Source organism: Puntigrus tetrazona, chromosome 12 (assembly GCF_018831695.1).
Source record: "Puntigrus tetrazona isolate hp1 chromosome 12, ASM1883169v1, whole genome shotgun sequence".
NCBI classification, from domain to species: Eukaryota; Metazoa; Chordata; class Actinopteri; order Cypriniformes; family Cyprinidae; genus Puntigrus; species Puntigrus tetrazona.
The window spans coordinates 10,778,484-10,796,849 of record NC_056710.1 but is presented as its reverse complement, the minus strand read 5'-3'; the positions used below and the strand labels follow the sequence as shown (position 1 = coordinate 10,796,849).

Below are 18,366 nucleotides of genomic sequence, written 5' to 3'. Positions count from 1 at the left end.
AGAGCACATACCATATAGACTAGTTCCGTCATGATTTATTTATTTATTTTATTTTTTCTGGAGAGTAACAGCTGTGCTCTATGTGTGCCACTGTTTGGAAAAGACCAAGTGAAGATTGTAATATCTAATTTTCTTGTTCCAAGGAAGAAATAACTCGTATAGATATGTAAATAATTACACAATTGTCAAGAAATAGCCACATTTCCCACCGAAAACCAAACACTTCCCGATGGTCGCTCCTTCTGCAGTGACCAGGAAGCAATAAAAAGACGACGGAAGAAAAATAGGAGGCAGTCATTGGCTGTCAAGCTCAGGGGCTGAGGAGGGCTTTGAGGAGAGGCTCTCTGAGGAAATGATCTTTGCGAGGGTTATTGGAAACGGCGTGAGCTGGAGTGTGATCTGTGAGTGAGAAACTTAATCGCCTCTCCTCTCATTCCAGTCAGCTCCATTTCTCACATTCCTAGAAAATGGCTGCCAGGGAGCCCGAAGGCTCCTGCAGCCCACAGGCAAAAACTAGCCATACCTGACAGCTCGCTCGCACTTTGGAAACACCACTCAAAGCTCTGCTGGCCGCAAAACAGAGGCCTCGTAACCGCAATGTTTTACACTTCTGAAAGCATACACGCGCACGCACATACATACAAATGAACAGTACACATACAGAGAAGGGCGCTTTGGTTCAGTATCATAGAGGCAGAGAGAAGAGGAAGAGAGGGGATAAGTCACTTACTGGTAGTACAGTTTATCCTGATACAGTCTAGATGGGGGAGAACAGACAAGATGTAAATTCAGCCTTCAAGGTTATGACTGCAGACATCCATTACAACACATCGCCCACAAACTGGGGACAGACACGCAAACCAGGTGGAGCGGCGAGGCGCTGTTTCGCTGACCAGATATACGCTCTCTTTCTTTTCTACCTCCTGCGTGCTGATAATGAACCCCAGGTGGAGTGGATACGGACTCGCTGTCTGCGCTAATGAATATTCATGCCTTCGCTGTGCCATAATATATTTAGAATTAGGGAAATTTGGCATGTATTGAAATGTGATTATACCCAGTTCCATACTAGTCTCGGGACTACTGAATATTCAGAGGTAATTGATTAATTTGCTCTCTGGGTTAGCTCAGAAAGCGGCGCAGGAAGCAGAAAAGAGAGAGAATCTTGCCAGAGAAACAGTCTGTCCTCGCCAATGGCGCTGCTGATGCTCTCATATGCACATTTTTTACAACCCTTTCCCGTTAATGAGCGAAAAACAGAAGAATTAACGAATCACTCGTATTTGACCAAACTGGAAAAGGAAAAGGGCCGCCAGATAAGAGGGAGAGGAAAAACTTGTGTTTATGGACATGTCGCAGCAGAGCACCAGAGCGTGTCCACGGTAAGCCTTAGCCTCCTGGGAGAAGAGCTGAATTCAGAATGCTCCTGTAGATAAAAACACTCCAAAAACTCACAGCCCTTGACTTGATGTTCACTTCTTCCCGCTCGCATGTGAGAAGAACCCCACGTGCATGAATAAACATAGAAGTAACATGTTTTTTAGCCGGCTCTCACAGCTTCAAGGAAAGCCAGTTTGTGTGTGTGCGCATCCAAAAAAAAAAAAAAAAAAAGCACTTATCGCTGTAATTTCCCTAAAGACAATACACTGACACAATCATTATTAATGCTACTAATACTGCTTTGAATTTAAATGCTAAATTTAATTGGCTAGAAAAAAAAAACGGTTTCAATTGTTATATAGTTGTGCTAGCTGATTTTTGCTGTTTCAATGCTAGCCAGCTAGATATCATTATGTCGGTAAGAAATCTGCAGAACTTGTAACAGCAATGCTGACTACATCAAATAAAACTAACCTGTTCGTTTTTCAAGGCATAAAAATCAGTGTACAAAAATAGGCATTTCAAATGACCTGAAACTCTCTCACACTTACTGTCCTTATTGTTGAGCCCAGATATCACTTAACATTCAAGATGTTAACTGCTTTTCCAAACCCCATGTTCCCATTGGAATTTGACTTAACACTAAACCTAAATCTTAAAAAAAGAAACTCAAGGTGAACTGTCTTTAAAACACTAAAAAGTACAGTACCTCTGAGACTCCTTGCTGAACTGCACAATGCAACTGCTTTTGTTCTGTCTGGTACTGTATAATATAAAACCTTGCTTGAATGCTGGGAGGAGGCCCCCCTTTCCCATTACTATCTTTTGCAAAGCGTACTTCTAGAATGGAGAATCGATATTTCTCGTGCACAGCCTGGGCTGTCCCATGCTTCAGTGTGTGCTATGATGGAGTGGAAGGCCGAAAGGAATTCGGAGCATTACACAAATCCAGCTCTATCGTTTTCCCATGAGGCTGCAGCCCGTCGCGTGTCGTCAACCACAGTGAAAATCGTGGCCGCTAACAGCCAGAGAGCAACGTGTGTCCACCCTAACAGGGAGTGCAGTACCCTCTGGGACAGAAGGAATGATTGGTGTTTGTGTGGGTGCATGTCTGTTTGTGTATGCCGAGGAGTGCAGGTTTGAGCCTGCTGGGACTACTGGAAGGTTTTAGACATGCTATATGCAAGCCGACGTGTTAAATGGCACAGTGTATGTCACGCTGCCAAATGGGAATGGCTGACATTCATTTTAGCGAGGGAATGTTTGGTTCTGCACATTTCAGCAGAGGAACTTTTTTAGCTCAGTTCTGCATGAGAAATACCTGCCATAATGTGGGAGGACAGTTAAACGACTGATGTTCAAATTTACCTGCTGTGAACTAGCTTGAACTCGTGAATAGCAGAGGTGCTGCTTTATGAGTGGAGCAAGACTGTATAATATTAAGCTGTGCCAACGAGGGAGGAAAGCCTAGTGGCTTGTGGGGAAATGTAAATGAAACGTACTGGGCGGAACAATGGCTTGTCAGTGCTCCTGACATGTGTAACGCTGTAGTGGGGAGTCTATAGTATGCAGGTGTAGGTCTATTGTGAGTCAAGGCAGGGACTGTGCACTCTCTGTTAGGGAAAGCCTACAGCGTGCTCATCTGGGAGTGAGCGCTTGGCCGCAGACTCTGGCCATTGAAGGTTCTACATCCTTCTCTTCAACAAGGATTTGTTTTGTGTGTGTGTGTGTGTGTGTGTGTGTGTACATACTTAGCTATACTTTGGGGACAAATGTATCCCCAAAAATGAGCTATTTGGACAAAACCTTACTTCCCTTAATCTGACACACAGGAATGTTCTCATTTGTAAAAACATATAATATAATATAATATAATATAATATAATATAATATAATATATAATATAATATACCGTTCAAAAGTTTGAGGTTTGAGAAATATTGAGTAATATTTGTTCTTGAAAGACATTTCTTAGGCTTTATAAGGCTGCATTTATTTGATCAAAATTCGATAAAATAATAACATAAAATATTACTATTTAAAATAACTATGTTAGAACTGATTATACTTGAAAAGTCCCTGTTCTTATGCATTTATTTGAAAGTACTATTACAATTTAAAACAACTTTTATAATTAAATGTACTTCGAAATGCAGAATTTTCAGCAGCAGCTTCACTGTCACATGATCCTTCAGAAATCTATGCTAATTTGGTGCTCAAAAAACACTTTGTATTATTATTATCAGTATTAAAAACAGACGTGCTGCTTAATGTTTTGATGTAAATCATGATGCAATCTATTTTCAGGATTTTTTGTTAACTAGAAAGTTCGAAAGAACAGCATTTATTCAGATTTATTAGAATGTATTTATTACAAATAGAAATAGTTTGACTTTACAATTTTTGTTTATCAATTTAATGTATCCTTAATTAATTTATTAATTAAAATATACATTTTTGAGTGTCTAGCTGACTTTTGAACGGTATTATGATATAATAATAATAATGCAGTATAGATATATATATATATATATATATATATATATATATATATATATATATATATATATATATATATATATATATATATATATATAATATAAAAAAAAAACAATAACTAAAAGTCAATGATATGTCCTCATAGCCAAGTAAATTATGGGTGTTACCTGAATAATAAAAGGGAAATATCGACATAAATAAATTGCATAAATTACATTGTAAAACTTGATAACATGACAAAAGACATAATGTAACTGAAAACAAATTATTCATGCTATGTTGTGTGGCATGTATGTTTCATATATCTATGTGTGGTGTTAACTATTAAGGTGAGCGCTCCAATTGGCTGATGTACCTAGATTGACAGTGAGTCGGACACGCCCTCCGTCCAGCTCCAGTCTCAGAGTGTCTGCTGAGTTCCGGGACGTGGTTGCCATGAGAACACCATAGGCACGCTGGGAACGGAAGCGCAGCGACACATCTTCTGCTTCTGTGTGCATCACTACTGGCAACTGGATCTTCATGAACTTACTGCCGTCATAACTGAGGATGGTGGCATCTGAGAGAGAGGAGGAGAGAGAATTTAGGAAACCCTAAAAAACAAGGGTGCTGGGCAGTGACAGCAGCTCTGTGGTTGATCGTAAACCCTAGTGTTGATGGCGACAGATGAATGACTGGTTACTAAAATGTTTTACAGCCAGGCACTGAAATTCTCCACAGCATTTCACAACAGCAGCACAGAGCTGCTCAGTCTAACCAGAAGATAAATGCCATAAAAAAAGACTCATTATACACCACGTTTTATTTGTTCCTTTTATTGCAAAGCAGTATTTATGAAGACACTATATAATGTATTCCTGCTGAGGGGCTTTTGAAGCACCGTTTACCACCGTTGTCCGTTGCCACCGTTTGTCCGTTGCTTTAATCTGTTTATTCGTATCACAATTATTTTATTAAGCAATTCAATTTAGTGGGCTGGATCTCAAGACATCTCATTTGCAATGGGAGATAGTCAGGGTCTCAGAGCGACTGGCATAATCTCACCAGCTGCTCAATCAGAGATATACAGTCCAGAAAGAGAGGAGGAGACACACATGCCAACCGTCAGGGTGCCGCTGCCTGATCTGCACATTTCCACTTCATAAAAGCACATTCTGGGCCGAAAACTAGATCGGCATAACTTTACCACCCTATTATTTTCTTTATGTGCTTAAATTTTGTTTTTCATGGCAAATAAATTAATTATATAAGTAAATAGGAATATAATAAAATTGATAAAAATATATATTTTTTAAATATAACAATGATAAAAACATAACAATGTAATACTAGCTAAAAACAAGATTTTTGATGAGTATCTCTAATATTAAACTTTGATTTCTATTACAAATATTTTAAAAAGTGTGAAATAGTGAATAAACGAAAATAAAGTACATCAACACCGTAATAGTCCAATAACATTCTGGAAAATATATTGCTATGAATTTTAGTAGATATTATTAAATGCTTGCATCATTTGTGAAGACATAAATAACCTGAAGGTACTCTGGAATTACAATATAATATAGCATAAAAGTTGGGAGTTTTTTATGCTCACCAAAGCTGCATTGATCTGATCTGATGAACTGAGCAAAATTGGAATGTTATTATGTTAAATATTATTACAATTTCATACTACTCTTTCTATTTTATTATATTTAAGGTCACACTTTATTTTAAAGTATCTAATCCTTGCCATTAAAAAAAACATTATCTACAAGTTTTGCTTCAATAAACACTGAATTTGCTGCTTATTAATAGCTAGACAGTTGTTAAATTTAAGTGCAGGTTATAAGTATCGTGCATTATAGTCACGCAGTTTTATACTGTACAGTGAAATGATAAGAACACTAGTATTTTCAGCAGTTAAAAATGATTTTAATCCAATTATTTCTTTTGCTGTCTTTTCTATCTTTTGTTGTGGTGCGTTAGTAGGAAATATGAGGTTACCAAACCTTTCCAAACATTCATTTGGCCATTAATTGTAATAATCCAGTTAGATTTTTGTTTGCACAAGGAACTAAATCTAGAAGAACTGTGGGAACATCTCCAAGACGCCTTAAGAGACAGTGTTAATTGCCAACCGTCATGTGATTTTTCCTCAGGTACTAAGACTTCTAGTTGCTCTCTGTTCTTAAAAGAAATCACAGGCTTTTACCTAACATAATGTTTCCTTGTATTTCATATCACTGTGTGAAAACCACAGTAACAATAAAATGATATTGTATTATTTACACTCAGTCGCTGCAGTTACATCTTTGTTTTGCTCTCAGGGCAGAAACGAGGCCCAATTCTGTGAGAAGTTTGCAAACTGCTATAGCACAGTTTTAGTGACAAAGGTGTACAGAAACACAAAAGTGCTGACTATGAGAGTTGTGCTTAAAAAATAAAGAGAAAAGAGGCAGAAAAACACCCAAATAGGTCCGATGAGGCGCTGGGTACTGTGTATATGCCTAGATAATTTAGCACGATAATGGAGGCCTGACACATCTGCCTCTGTGCAAAGACCGGCCTCTGAGCCAGAGGACAACATCTGGCATGGAACCAGTACAGAGACATCACTCGCTTGTGAGAGAGCTCTGGAGATGACGAGGCTGCAGGCTATCACCAATTAGGCTGCCCTCTTCTTCACACACACACACACACACAGACACACACTCTTCCTGTAATTTCAGCGCCCGTCTCGTCTCAGCATCCCCTGTTTCTGTTACACCATTGCCGAGCCTGAGAGCACAACAGAGAGCGGGAGACGGCGGAAAACAAGACGAAGACAGGAACACAAGTACGGCAGCATGCATACTAATCAGCGCAGTGATGTACACTCGCCCCCTGAGGAAGAGAGAGAGCGCGTGAGACAATGTAGCCATTGAAAAGGTACCGTAGTCGTGTTGCACGAGTATTATGTGTCTCAGCTCTTGCAAAACATCGATTTACCCAACAAGCTCCACCTTACAGCAGCTTGTCATTGTAACTGCGCTCAATTTTTGAATGCATAATGTAAGCTTTTTTCCTAGCTTCTCACCCATTTTCTCCAACATGCATTTCTGCTGCTTCTATTCTACATCCTGTCCAGTGTTGTTCTCCAAACAACGCGCAAACTGCATGTATCTATGTATGTTAGATTATATCCCCCAAAGATAAAACCGTGTTAACCTCGAAGCAGAAAAATGCATGAACAGAATGCATGAACAGAATACACTTTTCTAATCATAGTAATGCATTACTTATATTGCTTTTTCCTGCTGTCTAGTTCTTACATTTATATTAGTAGGCAGTATTATCTAATTTGTAAAAATATGTAATACATCAATAAATACACGATTACTTTCATGCCACGTGGAATTTCAGAACCCTTTCAGTCAGAATTACTCCACTTAATTTGTGTGATTTTATTTTTATTTTAGTTGTTTTATTGGTTTTATTTAGATTATTTTTATTTGTTGAATTCTTTAATTGTTGTAGCCCAAGAAATATTTGTATTACTTATCCAGCAAGGATGAATTAAACTGATCAAAAGTGACTGTAAAGATTTTTTTTCATCAAAAAAATAACAATATCTTCAGAACTGTACAATATTTTCAGAAGTATTCACTGAAGATTAATGGATGCTTTCTATCACAGGAGCTGTAATAATATTTCAAAATATTGCTGGTCTTGTACTGATTTGATCCAATTTACTTTTTAAAAACATTAAAAAAGAAGAACTTTGCAAATTTTAAGTTTCTCCTTGTCTTTTTGGGCTACGTTTCCTACATGTTATTGTAAAAAAAATTGTAATCTTGCAATGACATAAAAAACCAACAGTCAAAACAGATGTTAAGGTTTTGTTTCAGTACGGTTTTAATGGCTGATAATTAGAGTCTTGCTAAAATCATTAGCACAATAATTTAATTTTAGTTAACATTAATAGAATAAAAGTCAAATTTCAAACTTGTCTTTTTTTCGGGTAGTTAACTTTTCACTATCCAATAAAATGATAAAATCAAGTCCCACCCTACATTACAGAAGTTAAGATCACAAATCATGTCAACTTTAACAAACACTAGGATGCATCACAAATCAGGTGCCCACCTACTATTTGCTGGAGCTCCCACTCTAGCCTTTAACCCTAAACCCCAATCTTTAGCCCTCCCCACCGAGACCTGCTTCAGAGAAGAGGCAGCCTCAAAACAATGACAGCTTGACAAACGAGCCCCCCTCTCGTTTCCAGTGCAGTAGTCTCACGCCAGGGGAGAGGATAATGAAAAGAGAGGTATGGCCAGTGGTTCAGAAAGACCCTCATTGCCTCCTCAAACAGCGCTATGCAGTCACACAGCGGGAGAGCGCAGCAGTATGGCATCTGCACCGCTCCACAGCCCACACATCACATCCAATCTGGACAAGATGGAAGCGACGCTCTCTGTGCCTCGCAGAGGTCTGCAGAGGTTTCAAATGAAGGAACATGCTAGGAAAACAGCATGGAGATGGAACAGAGGGAGGATGGGAAACCGCAGAATTGAGAGAGTGATCGACAGAGCTCAGCTGTCCACAAATTTAGACACTAGAAAAGGATGTTTCTTCAGCTATAGGCACTTCTGGACCCTGCAGACTAACTCTCTTTGACTAGTTTAATATATCTACTAACAATTCCCAACAGTGTAGGATATATTGTGTCATTTATTGTGTTTGATAGCATTTTAATTGAAACTGAAATATTTTTTGAATGATTTATTTCATGTCAAGCATTTTATAAAATCCTATAAGTAATAAAAAATATAAATGAACCAATAAAAATGATTTTCAAAACGGACCTATTTGCCCTTTTATTGTTTCATTTTTCATATTTGACGCTAATGCCATTTTGAAATAAAAATTATACTAGTCACAATTGGACAGTCACAAATTGTTGAAAAATATTAAAATCAACAAATTTCACACAATACAAATTAAAACTGGTCATGACTTTTTCACTCTTTGTTTAGATGCTGATAGAAGAAGCAATGTATCTTGATTTTATATTTCATTTTTGACACCAGTATGATAACAACTGGTAGCAACCAAAAATGTTTCTCTCTTTGTTTATATAATCGATAAAGGTTTTAATGCAATCTTATTTAACAAAAATGGGAATACCTTAGTATTATAGTGTACATAGCTGCACAAACACCCATGAAGACCTCATTTTATCTTTTTGAATGACACAGATCTCTCAATTAGAGGCCAATCTTGTCACAACAAGCGCTGAGCAGTCACGAAAGCTCCTAAACTGCCGCTCTCCTGGTCTGTAATGAGAGAGACGGAACCGAAGGACCGCAGGTAGAAAGGAGTGTACATGGCTGGTCACTCTCTCCATCTGCCCCTCCATCTGTTGCTACTTTCATTTAGCGCTTTGTGGCATCCAACTCCTCTGATATGCAGGATCAGCCCAACACACACAGATAGAGACACTCTGATATGCATGAATACATATCCCTTGCGTTTCTATCTACCTTTCCGTCTTTATCCTGCATAATCTCACATGAAGCACTTTTTTACGTACATTTATTATTTAAACTAGCCTGGTAAAATTTAAATGCAATTTCATAAATTACGCGACGTGACAATCCGTAAAAAAGCTGAATCAAAATTCATACATACATTCAATCACATACCAATGTTATTTTAGTACTGTATCACTGATATGCTAGTATAATTATTTGCAACTATCATTTAATTCAAATTTTAGTTTTATTTCAGTTATAGTTTTTTTTTTGCTTTGTGTTTTACAAAAAAACCCCAATTTACATATTTTTTAGTAGCTATTTCAACTACTAAATAAAAATGCTGCTTTGGCAACTAGTTTGAATAAAGTTCCTAGAATTTTGCAGATAGATGAAGAAAATTACTGTCTGTACATAAATGTTAAGTTAATGTTTTGTTTTAATGTATCATTAATATGCACAATTAAGTAGTATTTCCACATATTTTTTCCCCCACGTACTTATTTTTACAGAATTTTACAACATTTTAACACAGTAAACTGTTATGTACCCCATCCCCCCTAGACACATATAACAGGCTCAACAATATTTTTTTAACTGACAACCCCAATAATATTCTTTATTTTACTATTTTATTTTACTTAATTTTATTTTATTGGACATTTAATTGCTGGGGATAATAAAACTGGAAATGCTGCCAGCAAGTGAGAGGAGTTTCAGGAAATGACACGAGCCAGATTCAATCTTGCATCACCTGCATGGATACTGAACACTTCAGAGCGCAATACAGCTAGGCCACGCCTCCACCTCAGATTCGCAAACATGCAAATGGCCTAATCTGCCTACATCTGAACTACGCCCTCCCCGAATTGCGAACTTCTTTGAGTTTAGCCCTCTAAGTGACATCCGGAGAGTCAGCAGTCACATGGCGGAGCCGCAGGCCCTCCCTGCTAGAATACTGCAGCGCTCAGGAGCAATGGTTGCCACAGGGATTAGGGAAATGTATGTTCAACAATCATGATAAACAGGATGAGTTGGCTCAGAGGCATCATACATTATTCAGGTATGCTCGTGGTGAGTTGCCGCATGCCGATGGAACCTTCACCGTAAATGCATGTTACAATTTTTCTGCACGCAACACGACACCTCGTGAAGTCTAAAAGCGTGCAGCGGCCGGGGCAATGAAACAAATACTGACTTGGGAATCAACATGAACGACCTGCCAAGCGTGCAATCAAGCAGGTGTGGCTGTGGGAAATAAAAGTGAAGTCTATTACGACTCGGCTGTTTGAACCCGCTTGTAGCACATCCTGTCGCCTCTCTAAACAAAATGAACGCTGTAGGGTAAAACTCTGTTTGCAGAACTATCAGGTGCTGAGGGATGAGCAGAGGTTATGTGCTAAGTTTAGTCACTGTAAGAGCCCATTAGGACCCTTGGAGAAATGACAAGAAATTAGGGCAGATGTTATTCTGGGGCATTTGTTTTCCTTTGATGCTTTGTTCAAGTAAGTCAAGAACTGAGAGCAGCTGGATGGTTATGGATTTATGCACTGAGTTTATTTCACCTCACACAGCTGGGCAGGGCCAACTGTGAACGTAATGACATGCTCCGAGAACTTTTTTTTTTTCCCTTTTGCTCACCCTAACTCACCCTGTGTACATCTGTCAGCAGTGTTCATTTCATTTTACTTCTTTCATCTTGTTACTTTTTAAACGTCGTATTCATCAATTTTGTCCAGTTTACTCTGATTGAAAGTACATTACAAGAAATATCTAATCTATGGTAAATTACAGTAAAGAAATATCTAATAATATAAAAATATTTTTTGCAGACCACACATTATATAAAACTTATATATGTCAGTATTAAAACTTTTACAGGTCAGTAATGTCAAATCATTCACGTTAGTTACATTTAAGACTATAGTGTATAAGAAATTACCATTTGAAATTAAATAACATAATTATAAATTAGAAAATTAAATGCAATTAGATTTAGTAAATCAAACATTTAAAAATGTGAACATTTAAAAAAACAAACTATATAAACATTTATCAAATCCTAGAAATTATTAACAAAAGCTATAACAAACAAAATAAATAAATAGATAAATAACGGGTAAACTAAGGTATTTGTTAATTTTCTATTAATGTGCTCTTCATGCTTTATAGACTGTTGTTAATTTTCCACTTGAAAGTTTTCATAATATTTCTTAAGTGTAACGTGTTAAGCAAGAAGGACTTGCACATTCTGATTAGAACTCAAGTTCGTCAATTTGTTTCATTATCTGTCAAAGAAATATATGCGCATCATTGTTCAGCTATCGCAGCTTCAGTTTTTTCAACATACTATAATTAAATAACATCACCCAGTTCTTTTTATCTTCTTTTAAAATCATTTACTGCATTATTATCTTAGTTATCTTTCCCCTCATCATATTTCAAGCATGTTTTAATTAAAACTGTTTAATTATTGTCATTAAGCACCTTTGTCTCATCTTCATTATCACTGACAAATATATATATATATATATATATATATATATATACATACAGCATAAAAAAACTTAGTTATCAAACGTTTCCATTATTAATTTTGCTGACAAGATTAACTCTGTCGCCTGTCTCTTTTTGTCTCTCTGGCTCTTTCTCTCTGCGTCTATCTCATTTCATTTGTCCATTCTACCGTTGCACAAAAAGCTGTTTTCTGTGACTGGAATCTTATAAACGTGCATCTGGAGGAAGCCGGCAACACCCTGTAAAACTGCACCAGACTGCACCATTCTCTAAAGGCTGTTTGCGGTGAACTTTGCTCGGGCGATGACAAAGCAAGCCATCTTTGATGGGTTAATTGACCGAATCATTTCCATAATTCCTGCACAGAGCTTCAACAATGCGCATGTAATTGATTGTATTTTCCCACAGAAGCGACTTTGCTGCAGGGTGATATCAGTGTCCAGACAACAGCAACAAGCTTAGGAGAGATGCACTTCCATTAAAGAATTAGCCACTATAGCTTCAAGCGCTTCCAGAATGAATTTACGAAGGCACCTATGAGGGTTAAAAATGCACAGCTGGACTTAGAGCTGTCCTGGACTCCCGGTTAAAACGCTGGCCGCTTTGTTCATGTGGAAAAACAACAGAATTAAAATTCTGCGAGGGAGGGAGACAAAAGGCAAAAACATAATCCATGCTTGAGTGGCTCTCTCTGAAGATGACATGGACTGAAGAGAAACACAATTACCACGGTAACAGTAACGTCAGCTCAGCTGCACTTTCTTCCTCGCTGTCAAGGATGAGCTGACAAAGAGAGATATTTTTCTATGCTAAGGCCGAGGCAACAAAGCGGTGAATGTCACCATCCCCTACGCAACATAATAGACAAAATATCTCTGAATGAGTGCCACGTCTTCACACGTCATGAACGTACAGATCTTTCATAGAAGCAGCGATTCTTCTAACACCTCATCTTGTTACGTCAGTCTCTGAAAAGTATTTGGCTATTTAAACCACATTTCCAAACGTATGAATTAAAAATCCAACCAAGTGACATTCATTTGATAGGAATACGGTGCACTTCTCAAACAAAGCATTTAAGGTGAATAAGATGAACATATACCAGAGGTTAATTAATCACAGTACATTAAGACATTTGTTTTGGGCAGGTTTTTGGCAGGTTTTCTGTAATGTTGTGTTGAAGTATGCAGATGATGCAAAGTCTAATTAAATATGCAGTAATTTGCAAACATTTCTAGGACAGAATTCTGGACATTTAAGTAATGATATGTTCATTTTCGTATTACAGGTTTTTACAGATCAGATCTCTTTTTATCACTGCATAAATCAGAAAATACTGCAGTGAATGACTAGGAAAAAAAAAACAAAAACTTCTAACCATGTTATCTCAAGGAGTAAAGTGTTAAACTTATTTCAAGGGAATGATATATGAACAACCCCCCCTTTAAAAACCTTCAAGACAGATAGGAATAAAAGTGAAAAGTTTAGTGCATGTACAGTGCATTATACTGAAGTGGAAATTTCTATTTTTAGAAAACAAATGTGACCCTGGATGTAAAAATCCAGCCGAAGTCTTTTTGCGTGTGTGTGTCATTTACTGTTTTGATATCTTAAATACTTGTCTGAGCAAGGCAATGTCAAAGACTGAAATCATAGTAAAATTAATGATTGAAATCAAACTTTGATTCTTTTTATCTCATAATTAGATTTTGAGACTTTTACAGAGACAACACAAATATGTACTGTAACTGAAACATACAGATCCAAATAGAGAGACTGTTATAAAAAAAACAGGTTTCCCTTCTACTAGTTCTGAAAGAAGATAAGTTCTGGAAGCAAAACAGATCAAAATCATAAAGGTGAGAGGCGGTTTTGCCTACAGCGTTTACCTTTGTTTTTAGAAAACCAAAACCAAAATCATTTTCATGCAAGTGTTTAAAAAAATGTGACATTTCTAAGTAGAATTGAATCAAATTTAATTTAATTTAATACAGCGTAATACAATGAAATTCATACTTTTATCAGTTACCCTGTGTGTGAGATTGATGTGAATGGATCTGCCCAGCACAACACTGCAAAAACTAGAAGCAACGCTTATGTCAAAAATGTTGACGGCATGGCTATCGTGGAAAGATTATCAAGTGACAGAACGGAAAACCAAAATCTGGACTCTAGACGCAAAATACATTGACTGACCTCTCTCACAGGAGCGTCCCAGATAGCCCGTCCCTGAGCAGTCACACACATATCGGTTCCAGCCCTCTCTGCAGGTGCCGCTGTTCAGGCAGGGGTTGCTTAGGCACTGTTTGGGAGGTTCCTTAGAGCAGGACGGCTTCACCCCGACCGCTCTCTGGGCCTCCGCTATCCGCCGGATGTCCTTGCTCTGGCCGTCCATGAACAGATCTCGCACGCAGCCCACATAGCCATAGTTTAGGAGCGCAGTCCAGACCTCCGTAGGGAAGATCAGACCAGCACGGTCCTCTGGCAGGCCGCCCAGATAGAGTATGTCGTCCAAGTCCAGGATCTCACTCTCACCGGGAGCGTTGTAGGGAGTACGGATCGAGTTGACGGAAATGGTGCCTGTCACAAAACCACAAGAAGCAAATTAAATTTCGCTAACTTGATGTTTAGATGCCATTTCAGCAACTTCTAAAAAGTTTGATTCAGTTTTAATGAGAAATTATATATGCAAATTGCAGACTATGCAAATTAGGCTCTTTAAGGATATTGAAATTATCCTTCATTCTTTCCTCTGTAAATAAAACCCCCTTTGCTTTCGAAGCACACAATGCAGACGGAAATCTCTCCGTTTCAGTCTCCTCAAAGTAAATTTGAAATGATGTAGCTACTGTATATTCATGTTTAGGCTTGAAAGTGTGAAAGATGGTTTCAGAACAACACTTTGTCACCATTTGTCAAAACAGCGCCTATAGCATTGATTTGTCAGTTTTGCATTTGTAGGTGTGTGTCGAGTATAAAATCGCTCTGCGGATGATCAAATCAGCTTGATTTAGATGTCAATAGCAAAAATATGAGTTATGAACGAGACTGGAGCTAGAAAAAAAGAAAATAAAAATAGGAAGTCGGCGCAAAAACTTGGGCTTTCAGCACATTGAGAAATCTTTAGCATAATTTGTGGTTAAGGTATGCACTTATTTAATGTATTCAAAACATTGGAATATACAGACTTGTTTAAATAATATTAAAATAATTGTTTATTGCTTTCACTTGGTGTAATATAATATAATCTGTATAATAAATCCTCTGTACGGTATTACAATGAGTGTGCACTATTACTGGACGTCTGAAGTAATAATTGAAATGTTACATGTTGTTGGAAATGAGGCCTCACCGTGACAAAAACATTATAAAGTGATTAACATTCATATACGTACACATGCTTTCTTATTATCATCTGTTTTGGGCCGTCTTGAACTCACAGTGCAAACCCTTACACAAAGACAAAGATTCAAAAAGCAGTCTCCATAGCAACAGCAGACAATATGTACCAGATTCACTGGATAGTCATCGCTATCAAAAGGGCAAATAACAGAATAAATGCTGAGCTCTATTCATACCTAATTTATTGGTTGTGACTGATTCAGTGCTCACAAACTCTTTGTGTGTGCTTTCTAAACATGTTTCATTCCGCCCTCTTCTTTTATGGTGTATGTCTAAAATACCGTTTTTACAAGACTGGTTAATATAAAGAGCAAAAAACTGTACTTTCAGGTGAGGTGAGTCTTTCATTGAGTCTAATAACGTTAAAACACTTTCACGAGTTCCATAATCACCCTCATTGTTTTCCTGGCGACTCCAACAAACAGGCATTTATACGCAGCCGGCAATACAAAATTTTCCTTCTCATTTTCCACCACTGTGCACTGCCGTTATTCACGCCTTGAAGGCAGTTACAAAAGAAAAGCCATTACTGGCAAGATAGGAGAGAACAGCCAGGGATTAACGCAAAGCGCTGGCCACTGCTGAATCCTGTTTATTAGTGTCCAGCACTGAGTCCAAACTCAATAAAAGGCGGCTTAGAATTAAAGATGCCGCCTTTTCGGTGCCAAAACCGTGTTTCTTTAGTGACAAAAATGCAGCTTCTGTTATAAAGGCAAATTAGTGTGAACGTAACCGAGGGGTCAGCTGGAGGTGGTACTGCGAGGCATGCAACATGTTAAAGGGACAGCTCAGTTAACGAAGCAATAAAGCAAACACACATCTCAAGGCTTAGTGAAGAAAAACAGATAACTGCAGACTTGCTTATAAGTTTATTTTTACCAATGTTTGGACAACAAGCAGTTTTCAAAATTGTAGACACATTTGGAATGCCTATGTGGCTGGTTTATGGGATCTTTTATGACTTATTTACTGTATACTTCATTGTTTGTTAAGGATCAGTCTCGGACCTTAATTGTTTCAGTAGATTAAGACAGGCATGCTAACTATATATTGATCACTGATTGTGGTAACCATTTTTTACCTCAGAGTAATTATTGACTTCACTTATCCATTATCGCCTTTACTTACAGTACTTTTTGAGTAAACTGAACCTTGAAAAATATTTATTGCTGAAAGATTGGTAAAAAATATACTTGAATGTGCAGTATATATTTTATTTTACAGAAGATCAGAAAAATCTGAAAATCATTTACTCTTGTATCATCCAAAGCTGCTTTGCTTTCTGGGTAACACTCCCACACACACACACACAATGAGTTTCAATGTTTATTGAGATTTTCTATAAGCTTATATATAAGCTTTACGAACAATACTATCTATTCCCTTACCCTAACACTAAAGATCATTATTTGTTTTTTCATGGGAACCCAAAAAATTTTCCCACAAGGTACAAGTATAATATCAAAATGTAGAAGTATTACTCTCCCTGTATGTATGAGGTAGTACGATTCAAAACACATAGCTACATACTGCACTTTGTGTGAGTGGTTTTATCATCCCCTTCATTATGGGGACCAAATGTTTCAGTAATGATAATAATACCAGTAAATTTTAAGCTTGTGGGGAAGTTTGGTCTCTATAACACAGGCAATACTGGCAATACAACACACAATATAGAGCTGTTTGTTTTGAACTCCAGTGCATTTAATTACATGGACAAAAACAGTTCTTCAAAATATCTTCTTTTATGTCAAGCACAACAAAGAAAGTCATTGAGGTTTGAAACGAGCGAGTTAATTATGACAAGCTTTTTATTTTTTGGTGACCTGTGACTTTACGTCAGTCTGCAAACGCCAAATTTGGATTTTAAATGCCTCTAAAATCTAAACAAACATTGGCCAAAAATGTATGGATTTTCATTATAATTCATCTGTGAATAGATCACAGGAAAAAAAACCCAGTAGGACCGTTAGTGAGTATGTGCAGTTATATGATTGCCAAGCTCCAGTAAAGGATGTATTTGTTCTCGAATCTGTGATTTATTTTCATCATTAATGGCTATTGTGGGATTTGAATGAATGGCTGCAGTATCGTTCTGCTATGCTTTCCAATCTGTGATGTAGAGCTCTGGGTCTGAGCTCAGATCTGCGTCATATACCTCGAGAGGGAGAAAAATTCACTTTGAGATTAAATGTGATTCCATAGACTGATTACGGCCTCCTGTATCTGACTCATTATTCACAGGCACACCCAAAGAACCGGGAGAAACACTAAACGGCCAGACATGGTGGCACAGTAAATTATAATTACGCTCCATGCAACTTGTTCCCTGCCAAGCCTTTCGACGAATACGCTGAAATAGTGCTTTCCGTTCTATTCCGCTTGATACATCACTGCAGAGATGCCACTTGTAACATGTTAACAGTGTTAGTAAATAAGAATTTCATTTTCCTCTAAGCCTGTAATAAGTCTGTGTGGATTTGATGAGGCATAGCGGCACTTTCTCCTCCTCTCGCACTCACACCCTCACTCTCACACACACACACACACACATTATCTTGTCCTGTGTTGCGCACTTGGCGACTGTACCCCTAAACAGCAGCCAAACATCTCCCCCGGGTCATCAGTAATGAGCATTCTCCATCATCTCGACTTCCATTCACTCTGCTCAGTGATTACACAGCACGGCCTAATGCTGGACCGGTTTTACTTTATGTACACACACACAAATATACACACACCAGTGGATTGGAGCGGATTTTTGAAAAAGGAGGCCATTTGGTTTTTTCCTTCCTATGTAAATCATGTTCCAGTTCGTTTAATGTGTACATGGTTTCGGCTTGAAACGTGTATGAAATGCGCTTTATCTTACACCATGAACAAACAATCAGCGCTATTATTTTTATTATTTCTTTGGGATGTGCTTGAAGCCACATATCTTATTCGGAAAGGCTTAAAAAATTAATACCGCATTCTAACAGGGAAAAAAGTTAGGCTGCATTGATCTAGGATAAGTTCTAAGATAAATTTTAAATGTTTGCTAAATCTTTACAAATGTTTTAAATCTTAA

At 37.6% G+C, this 18,366-nt stretch overlaps 1 protein-coding gene across 21 annotated transcripts in view; it reads right to left on the bottom strand.

The window, feature by feature from the left end:
• The window catches only part of nrxn1a (neurexin 1a), a 156,548-nt gene that overhangs the window by 67,596 nt on the left and 70,586 nt on the right, over positions 1-18,366 (bottom strand). For 17 of the 21 annotated variants that reach the window (XM_043253730.1, XM_043253719.1, XM_043253713.1 and 14 more), the window contains 3 exons: positions 14,091-14,474; positions 4,235-4,438; positions 731-757 (listed from right to left, as the gene is read on the bottom strand). In XM_043253730.1, coding sequence (XP_043109665.1) covers positions 731-757; positions 4,235-4,438; positions 14,091-14,474 — 615 coding nt within the window. The remainder of the gene's footprint in view (positions 1-730; positions 758-4,234; positions 4,439-14,090; positions 14,475-18,366) is intronic. The other 4 variants (XM_043253724.1, XM_043253726.1, XM_043253732.1 and 1 more) reach the window with 1 other exon arrangement.